We start from the raw sequence: 10,931 nt of genomic DNA on the forward strand, positions 1-10,931 counted from the left end.
ACTTTGGTACCCATACCAATACTTTGATACACATACCAATACTTTGATACCCATACCAATACTTTGATACCTATACCAATACTTTGGTACACATACCAATACTTTGATACCCACACTAATACTTTGGTACCCATACCATTACTTTGATACCCATACCAATGCTTTGGTACGCATACCAATACTTTGATACCCACACCAATACTTTGGTACCCATACCAATACTTTGATACCCATACCAATACTGTCATACCCATATCAATACTTTGATAGCCATACCAAAGCTTACCGTTTTGATTGTTTTGATTGCTTGGATTGTTTTGATGGTTTAGATGGTTTGCATTGTTTTGATTGTTTGGATTGTTGGGAATATTTGGATTGTTTTGATGGTTTTGATTGTTTGGATTGTTTTGATTGTTTTGATGGTGTTGCTGGTGTTGATTGTTTTGATGGTTTTGATTGTTTGGATTGTTTTGATGGTTTTGATTGTTTGGATTGTTTTTATTGTTTTGATGGTTTTGATTGTTTGGGTAGTTTAGATTATTCTGATGGTTTTGAATGTTGGGATTATTTGGATTGTTTTGATGGTTTTGATTGTTTGGATTGTTTTGATGGTTTTGATTGTTTGGATTGTTTTGATGGTTTTGATTGTTTGGATTGTTTTTATTGTTTTGATGGTTTTGATTGTTTGGGTAGTTTAGATTATTCTGATGGTTTTGAATGTTGGGATTATTTGGATTGTTTTGATGGTTTTGATTGTTTGGATTGTTTTGATGGTTTTGATTGTTTGGATTGTTTTGATGGTTTTGATTGTTTGGATTGTTTTTATTGTTTTGATGGTTTTGATTGTTTGGGTAGTTTAGATTATTCTGATGGGTTTGAATGTTTGAATTGTTTTGATGGTTTTGATTGTTTTGATGGTTTTGATGTTTTTGCTTGTTTTGATTTTTTTGCTTGTTTTCATGGTTTTAATGGTTTGGATTGTTTTGTTGGTTTTGATGGTTCTGATTGTTTTGACGGTTTGGATTGTTTGGATTGTTTTGATGGTTTTGATTGTTTGGATTGTTTTGATGGTTTTGATTGTTTTGATGGTGTTGCTGGTGTTGATTGTTTTGATGGTTTTGATTGTTTGGATTGTTTTGATGGTTTTGATTGTTTGGATTGTTTTGATGGTTTTGATTGTTTGGATTGTTTTTATTGTTTTGATGGTTTTGATTGTTTGGGTAGTTTAGATTATTCTGATGGTTTTGAATGTTTGAATTGTTTTGAGGGTTTTTATTGTTTTGATGGTTTTGATGTTTTTGCTTGTTTTGATTTTTTTGCTTGTTTTGATGGTTTTAATGGTTTGGATTGTTTTGTTGGTTTTGATGGTTCTGATTGTTTTGACGGTTTGGATTGTTTGGATTGTTTTGATGGTTTGGATTGTTTTGCGACGGCTCCCAAAAGAGGAGCCAAGTGTGTTTGTTGTCAGCAGAGTACGGCTGCACACTGTTGAGGAGTTGATGACATCATCCCCAGATTGTTGTCTTTGGACTCAGATTGTTTGCGGATGAGCGGGTCCCCCGGTCAGCGTCAGATCCGGGGGCCCGGGACCGGGTCCGCTGGCTCCAGCGGGGGCTGTGTTTCCTGGGAAAGCGAGCGGAGGCCAAGTCCAGATGCCGAGGCGTCCCCGGGGAGCTGGTCTGCATGAAGCAGGAAGTGGCGAGTGTGAGAGCGGATCTTTGTCAGCTGCTGCTCCTCCGTGCCAAGGAGAGGAAAACTTGCAAGTGAAGGATTGTGTACTAGTCAACAATCTGAAAATACTCACCAAGTACGAGTACCACGTACTTTATTCTCATACTTTTGATGCTGTCTCAGAGATTTTAGTCACACTTTCTTTACAGCCGATTGTCAAATGAGGAGGGCACTCATTGTAAAAAGTCTTGTACAATGTCTCCCTCTAGCGGCCACTGACATGACTGCACTCCACTCTGTCAAGCCTGAAAGCATAAAATACTGGACAGAAACATTTAAATTGGAGCTTTTATTAATCATTCTGAACTCATCCAATTTATTTTGAAAATGATGATTTTCAATTTGCATCACATTTGACACAGCTGCACACAAAATGTCATTTTTATGTTGTTTTTATATACAAACCAAACAATAATGCAACACACAGAAATATCGATCATGTTATGTCCACACATAAAAATAACTTTTCTCATCATCATCGTCATCTTCATCTCCCCAGCTGCTCCACAGCACTTCAATTAACCTTCTTCATCATTTTCAAAGCTGCTGTAATTATTTGCCATCTTTAAAAACGTACAAAAAGTCGACATCATTATGTATTTTGTATATTGAAACCCGGTTGAGGAATGGGCAGTGTTGGGACTAACGCGTTACAAAGTTACTTTTGGCGGTAAATACTAATCTAACGCATTATTTTTTATATTCAGTAACTTTGTTACCGTTACTACATGATGCGTTACTGCGTTATTTTACGTTATTTTTTATGTAGTATCGGCTAGAAACTGAGAATATCTGAGTGTGTTTTATTACAGCGCTGCGGAAGAGGCGACAAGGAAGAGGCGCGCCGCGCGCTGTCTGTGTGTATGTGTGTGTGTGTGTGTGTGTGTGTGTGTGTGTGTGTGTGTGTGTGTGTGTGTGTGTGTGTGTGTGTGTGTGTGTGTGTGTGTGTGTGTGTGTGTGTGTGTGTGTGTGTGGGAGGGGGCGTGTCTGTGTTTACTAACAAGACGTCATGGCGAAGCCCGAAGCCGAGTTTCTTAACATGGAGATAATCTCACTACTTTTCTTTTGCCGACCACAAAGAAAAGAACATTTTAGTTGAATGTAAGTTGTGTCTTGGATCAAAGGTCCTATCCTAGCAATTCAAATCTGCTGAAACAGCTACAAAAGCAACATGCTTCGACAAAGCTAGTAAAGAGAGACACACTTCACCTCCACCTCCAACAGCGGCTTTATTTTCACGAGGCACTGCACACTGAATGTACACACACTCTGTCAATGCTCGCATATACCAGGGGTCACCAACCTTTTTGAAAGCAAGAGCTACTTCTTGGGTACTGATTAATGCGAAGGGATACCAGTTTGATACACACTTAAATAAATTGCCAGAAATAGCCAATTTGCTCAATTTACCTTTAACTCTATGTTATTATTGATAATTAATGATATTGACACTTAATTGAACGGTTTAAAAGAGGAGAAAACACGAAAAAAATGAAAATTAAATTTTGAAACATAGTTTATCTTCAATTTCGACTCTTTAAAATTCAAAATTCAACCGAAAAAAAGAAGAGAAAAACTAGCTAATTCGAATCTTTTTGAAAAAATTTAAAAAATAATTTATGGAACATCATTAGTAATTTTTCCTGATTAAGATTAATTTTAGAATTTTGATGACATGTTTTAAATAGGTTAAAATCCAATCTACACTTTGTTAGAATATATAACAAATTAGACTAAGCTATATTTCTAACAAAGACAAATCATTATTTCTTCTAGATTTTCCAGAACAAAAATTTTAAAAGAAATTCAAAAGACTTTGAAATAAGATTTAAATTTGATTCCACAGATTTTCTAGATTTGCCAGAATAATTTTTTTGAATTTTAATCATAATAAGTTTGAAGAAATATTTCACAAATATTCTTCGTCGAAAAAACAGAAGCTAAAATGAAGAATTAAATTAAAATTTATGTATTATTCTTTACAATAAAAAAATACTTGAACATTAATTTAAATTGTCAGGAAAGAAGAGGAAGGAATTTAAAAGGTAAAAAGGTATATGTGATTAAAAATCCTAAAATCATTTTTAAGGTTGTATTTTTTCTCTAAAATTGTATTTCTGAAAGTTATAAGAAGCAAAGTAAAAAAAAATAATAAATTTATTCAAACAAGTGAAGACCAAGTCTTTAAATATTTTCTTGGATTTTCAAATTCTATTTGAGTTTTGTCTCTCTTAGAATTAAAAATGTCAAGCAAAGCGAGACCAGCTTGCTAGAAAATACATAAAAATTAAAAAATAGAGGCAGCTCACTGGTAAGTGCTGCTATTTGAGCTATTTTTAGAACAGGCCAGCGTGCTACTCATCTGGTCCTTACGGGCTACCTGGTGCCCGCGGGCACCGCGTTGGTGACCTCTGTTATATACCCTTTCATTCTAGACTTCTAGAGTGTTTGATTATCACATCACTCTAAATGTATAGACTACAAAGTTCACAAACATAAAGAGGGATGCTAGTGGGCCAGGCCAATCTTTCCTTGTCTCTAAACTAAAACTAGGGAAATGTGTAGAGTGTTCTGGACTTCAGTACAGTGTTGATCTCTTGAATACATGATTTTATTTCACAATTCCTTGAGAGAGAAAAACGCCTGGTTAGGCTTTGTGTATGTAGTGTGTGCCTTCCTTGCTTTACAGCTATGTTGTTATTATGCTGTTTGTTACTTATGTTGCAGCTATATAAAATAGTTTTGTCAATTTGTTCTGGCCTGAAACAAATCGGCCCTTTGAAATATATCTTTGTCTTTGTGTGTTGTATGTAGAGCACATTGTTTGTGTGTTGTATGTAAAGCACATTGTTTGTGTGTTGTATGTAGACCACATTGTTTGTGTGTTGTATGTAGACCACATTGTTTGTGTGTTGTATGTAGACCACATTGTTTGTGTGTTGTATGTAGACCACATTGTTTGTGTATTGTATGTAGACCACATTGTTTGTGTGTTGTATGTAGAGCACATTGTTTGTGTGTTGTATGTAGAGCACATTGTTTGTGTGTTGTATGTAGACCACATTGTTTGTGTGTTGTATGTAGAGCACATTGTTTGTGTGTTGTATGTAGAGCACATTGTTTGTGTGTTGTATGTAGACCACATTGTTTGTGTGTTGTATGTAGAGCACATTGTTTGTGTGTTGTATGTAGAGCACATTGTTTGTGTGTTGTATGTAGAGCACATTGTTTGTGTGTTGTATGTAGAGCACATTGTTTGTGTGTTGTATGTAGACCACATTGCTTGTGTGTTGTATGTAGACCACATTGCTTGTGTGTTGTATGTAGAGCACATTGTTTGTGTGTTGTATGTATAGCACATTGTTTGTGTGTTGTATGTAGACCACATTGTTTGTGTGTTGTATGTAGAGCACATTGTTTGTGTGTTGTATGTAGACCACATTGTTTGTGTGTTGTATGTAGAGCACATTGTTTGTGTGTTGTATGTAGACCACATTGTTTGTGTGTTGTATGTAGACCACATTGTTTGTGTGTTTTATGTAGAGCACATTGTTTGTGTGTTGTATGTAGACCACATTGTTTGTGAGTTGTATGTAGACCACATTGTTTGTGTGTTGTATGTAGACCACATTGTTTGTGTGTTGTATGTAGAGCACATTGCTTAGCAGAGTTGAGTGATGCAAATGCTTGTCAAGTTGAACAACACATTGTATTATTCTCCAGTGCAATAACAGTACTGAAATGAAGGCTAAAAGGGCATTAATTATTAAAAAAATACATAAGTAACTAAATAGTTACTTGTCACAGTTACGCATTACTTTTTGGCGTTAGTAACTGAGTTACTTTTGAAATAAAGTAATTAGTAACTGTAACTAGTTACTGGTTTTCAGTAACCAACCCAACACTGGAAATGAGCAAGGTGTATTTTATTTTTAATACACAATGCATCGCTTTTAATGGGAACCTTGCCCCTGCTAAGATGGCCGCCGCGTAGAGATGTCGCTAGCTTGGCTGCTACAGGGTGCCTACGTACATGTGTGTATGTATATATATATATATACTCAGTGGCGGGCTGTGCGTTTCCCACCTAGGCCTTCAGTGATGATGACCTCTGAAAACAGCATCATTGATGTCCCCACATGACCATTGCTGGACAAATACTATACACAAACACACACTGGGCATTGAAACACATCAACAGTGTACATAACAGTTTTTTTCTGGCGCATTTAAAAATCAATAAACCCGCATCAGCAATTAAAACATATCTTATGTGGTACTGTCAAAATTAAAATGGCAAAAAAACATTTTAAACGTGAAAAAGTAAAGAAATAAAATATCCGAAATCACAAAGTGTAGAAATCATTCGAGCTTCCGGGGTTGGCCGACATGCTCTCACAAGATGTAGTTTCTCTTTAAATATCCTTCTTGAAAATTGTCAGAATAATTGTATCTAAGTTATCACAAAACTTTGTGTTTCAACGAGTTGCCGGCGAGCAGACAAAAGCTGTCTTTGATCTTACCAAGCAAAAGGCTTGTAAAACTCCACTGTGTAGGATGGGGAGCGACATGAGGGTGTCAGTTTCTTTGATGTAATGTAATCCAAAGGAAGATTTTGTCTTGACCCGAGATCTACAATACAGAGAGGAAACAGGACCTGACGCAAACTCCAGGCACATTTTCTTTGAATTGTTTTACGACCTTTGCTTTGAACTGTTTGGCAACAAAGGCGATGGCTGTTTACGACCCCCCTCCCTTAGAAACAGCTGTTGCCATGTAATCAGGGAAAGCCCAAATAAAAGAGGAGGCGTACAATCTTTCGTCAGAGCGTGGTGAGACACTGTACAAGGGTACCGGTCTACGCCTTTCTCCTCAATTGAGCTAAATATAATTCTGTCTCTGTTTAATTCCTTGCTTCTTGTCTTGTTTAATAGATGTCATCAGTGTTTGAACCTGACAAAAATGGCCTTGCAAATATATGTGTTGTCTTGTCTAATCATAAAAGACGCAGACGAGGCGTGTTGGCTGACTTCTTAAAGTTTACTCCATAGCGTGCTCGTCACGCTGCCGGCATGCCTACATTCAACAACCTAAACGGGGCTACTGCGCATGCTCCTCACTACTGTGGCATGCTGGGTAATGGAGTTCTTATGTTACCTGGCTCATAACATCTCTATATATATCTGCCCTAGGCCAGCTAGAAGGCCTTACTGACAACAACACGTGATCTGGTGCCTCTTGTTTCATATTTGATACATACATTTTCAGTTTTATTATAAAATATATTATGTAATAATAAGTAATTTCACCTTGCATGAATAAACTAATCGTTCATATTGATGTATCAGTAAAAAATACATTTATTTTACCTTACTGCTTTCAAATTTGGCAAAGTTTATTTGCAAAAATCTTTTGTTTCTTTGTGGCAGCAATTACTGCCCTCGTGTGGACTGCATGTGTACTGCATGCATCTGATACTGATGAGTAAAACAATGACGTAGGGACTCAAACACGAATGTATCATTTATGATACGTCTGTTATCAACTTAAACATGAAATAAGTTTCAAACCATAATGCAATAATTCATGTTTTCATCTTTTAGGGAGGAATTCCTGGACCCAGGCTTCCTGCTAATGGTTGTGTGGGCCAGCCACGCCCCCTAGTGTCCAACCAGACACGCCCCCTAGTGTCCAACCAGACACGCCCCCTAGTGGCCAACCAACTGAAAGGCTCGACTAAATCTTCCGTTATGCAAAGACAACTTAGTCAGCAACACCAGCAAGGAGTAAGTTTATCTTCTTTTAACTCTATGTATGATTATGTATTCATATTATTTTAACTCTATGTATGATTATGTATTCATATTATTTTAACTCTATGTATGATTATGTATTTATATTATTTTACTCTATGTATGATTATGTATTCATATTATTTTGACTCTATGTATGATTATGTATTTATATCATTTTAACTCTACGTGTAGTTGCACTTGTCACATTTCAATGTATTGAAGTGAGTTATTGAAAGTATAATCACATTTTAATGCAAATGTTTGAGATATTTACTTTTAACTTATTTATAAAGAAGAGTTGAGGAATAAACATGTAAATTATTAAGGGTACTCAAAAAAATGGATTCACATCCGAATCACAATTTTTATTCATCCTGATTCTAAATCGATTCATAATTTTCCAAAAATCGATTTAAAAGAATAAGTTATAAAAATAAAAAAAAGTTACTCAAAAGAAAATTGACCAAAAACTTACACTATAAATATATAATTAGAATGTTAATTATTAGTTGCTATTTTACTCACTCTTAAAAAATAACAATTGAATAAATTATTATGTCGTTTTTACAATTTATTCAAAGACACGATAAAAAAAAGGGATTTTTGTACGAAATACATTTAAATATCACTCGAAAATGCTAGAAAATATGATTTATGATTATTACTAACAGATTGAATAATATATTGAATAATTGTTTACGTTGTTTTACTTTTAGCTTATTAAAAAAAAAATACAATAATTCACTGTATTAATGCAATTTTTTAGCACATTTCCAATTTCTTAAAGACGCTTTAAAATATGTTAAACACATATTTTTTTATTTGAATGTAATCATTTTTCAATTAAAACAAGTATTTGGTATTATTTTCAGACAATTAATGCACTTTTCTGGGTACTTAAAATAAACTTAATATAAAAATATACAATTATATTGTTAATTATTAGGTTTTTTTTACTCAGATACTGAGAAAGGTAACAAATTAATCAATTGTAATGTAATATTTTATAATAATTTATTCAAAGACACGAACATATAAATATAGATACATGCATTTATTTAGCACTTTTCTTATATATTTTTTAAATTTTAATAATTATAAATATATAGTTTTTGTCAATTATTTGTTTTTTACTCAGACACTAAAAAAAATAATTTAGTAAATTATAATGTAATATTTTTTAGTAATTTATTCAAAGTCACATATATAGATTTTTTTTTACAAAATATATTTACATAATATCACTCTTATTAGGTATTCAAAGATGTTTGGTAAATAATAATGTGGGATTATTATTAACAGACTAAGTAATATATTATTAAATAAAAATATATTATTAGTCTGAAGCAATCATTAAATAATATATGAATAAATATGTATTAATTTTTTACAAAATATATTTACATAACATTACCCTTTTTATGTATTCAAAGATGTTTGGAAAATAGTAATGTGTTATTATTATTAACAGACTGAATAATATATTATTAAATGAAAAATATATTATTATTATGAATCAATGATTAAATAATATTCAATAATAATATATGAATAAATAATATATTTTTTCACAAAATATATTTACATAATGTGTGTTTATTATTAAGGGACTAAATAATATATTATTAAATACAAATAATAAATATAATATATAATATAATAAAACAAATATATTATGAAATAAAAATTAAGTATTATTATGAAGCAATTATTAAATAATAATGAAAAATATTTTTACAAAATATATTTACATAATATCACTCTTATTAGGTATTCAAATATGTTTGGAAAATGATAATGTAGGATTATTATTAACATACAAAATAATATATTTTAATCATTATATACTTATTGTCAATTATTTTGAATAAAATAACAATTTAGTAAATTATAATGTAATATGTTTTAATAATTTATTCAAAGACATGGTTAAATAATATAAATGAGATTTTTTTCCCCAAATATATTTACATAATAGTACGCTTATTATGTATTCAAAGATGTTTGGAAAATAATCATGTGGGATTTTTTCTTAAGGGACTAAACAATATGTTATTAAATAAAAATATATTATTATTATTATGAAGCAATGATTAAATAATACTCAATAATAATACATGAATAAAGAATATGTTTCATATAGAAAGATTATAATAATAACAAATAATTGGCTTCCTTCCATTTATTTGAGAATAAAAAGTGTAAATCATGAAATAAATGTCACCCTTCAGGATGAAGACGACCCTCAGGAAGCGTTCAGCCGGCGTCTCACCAGGCCGCCCCCGGACTACAAAAGGAGCGTGGTGGGCGGGAACATCTTCCCAGGTGAGCACCTTTGTGACAGTACCTGAAGGAATCAAACACAGTCTCTTTAGACCTGCCCTCCATGTCTGCAGGCTCCTCCCACTCTGAGAAGGAGGCGTCGCCCATGTCGTGCCACCTGCCAGGTGAGCTAATGTCGTCAGACGGCATCTTTGTGGGACACTTCCCGCACAAGACCGCCTTCCCGGGCGCCAACACGCCAGGGAACTCCTCGGGGATAAACGCCGTAGTGGAGTCCAACCGGCAGTACCAACATGGCACCCTGGCGGCGGCGCACAAGCACATGGGGATGCTTCCGTCTGTGGGCGACGCCTGTTCCAGAGCCACACCCACCCGCTCCTCTCCGGAGCAGAGGGTGCCGGCGGGCAGCTTCCCCGAGGTGACCCCTGGTGCCTACCATGGCGGGCGCACCAACCACGTGACCTTTGACTTCCTGCCTGAGGGAGACAACATGGTTCCAGGAATCAACACCGACTCAGACTTCATCGACTCGCTGCTCAAGTCGGGCTCGGGAAACGACGACTGGATGAAAGACATCAACCTGGACGACATTCTGGGGAATCACACCTGACTTCTCCAGGGATTTCAGAAACGTTCATATCATAAACGTTCATTTCATAAACGTTCATTTCATAAACGTTCATATCATAAACGTTCATTTCATAAACGTTCATTTTATAAACGTTCATTTCATAATCGTTCATTTCATAATCGTTCATTTCATAAACGTTCATTTTATAAACGTTCATTTTATAATCGTTCATTTCATAATCGTTCATTAGATAAACGTTTATTTGATATACGTTCATTTTATAAACGTTCATTTTATAAACGTTTATTTGATAAATGTTCATTTCATAAACGTTCATTTGATAAACGTTCATATCATAAACGTTCATTTCATAAACGTTCATTTCATAAACGTTCATTTGATAAACGTTCATATCATAAACGTTCGTTTCATAAACGTTCATTTCATAAACGTTCATTTTATAAACGTTCATTTCATAATCGTTCATTTCATAATCGTTCATTAGATAAACGTTTATTTGATATACGTTCATTTTATAAACGTTCATTTTA

The 10,931-nt window shown here is 33.9% G+C and overlaps 1 protein-coding gene across 1 annotated transcript in view; it reads left to right on the plus strand.

Annotated features, from left to right (window-relative positions):
- zmp:0000001236 (mastermind-like protein 2) overlaps positions 1–10,709 on the plus strand; it is a 49,127-nt gene extending 38,418 nt beyond the window's left edge. Inside the window, exons 3-5 of the mRNA XM_062062171.1 lie at positions 7,335–7,517; positions 9,758–9,851; positions 9,923–10,709. Of these exons, the coding sequence (XP_061918155.1) occupies positions 7,335–7,517; positions 9,758–9,851; positions 9,923–10,419 (774 nt within the window). The 3' untranslated portion in view covers positions 10,420–10,709. The remainder of the gene's footprint in view (positions 1–7,334; positions 7,518–9,757; positions 9,852–9,922) is intronic.
- The last annotated feature ends 222 nt before the right edge of the window (positions 10,710–10,931 follow it).

The sequence above is a fragment of the Entelurus aequoreus genome, linkage group LG10, assembly GCF_033978785.1.
Source record: "Entelurus aequoreus isolate RoL-2023_Sb linkage group LG10, RoL_Eaeq_v1.1, whole genome shotgun sequence".
Classification (NCBI taxonomy): Eukaryota; Metazoa; Chordata; class Actinopteri; order Syngnathiformes; family Syngnathidae; genus Entelurus; species Entelurus aequoreus.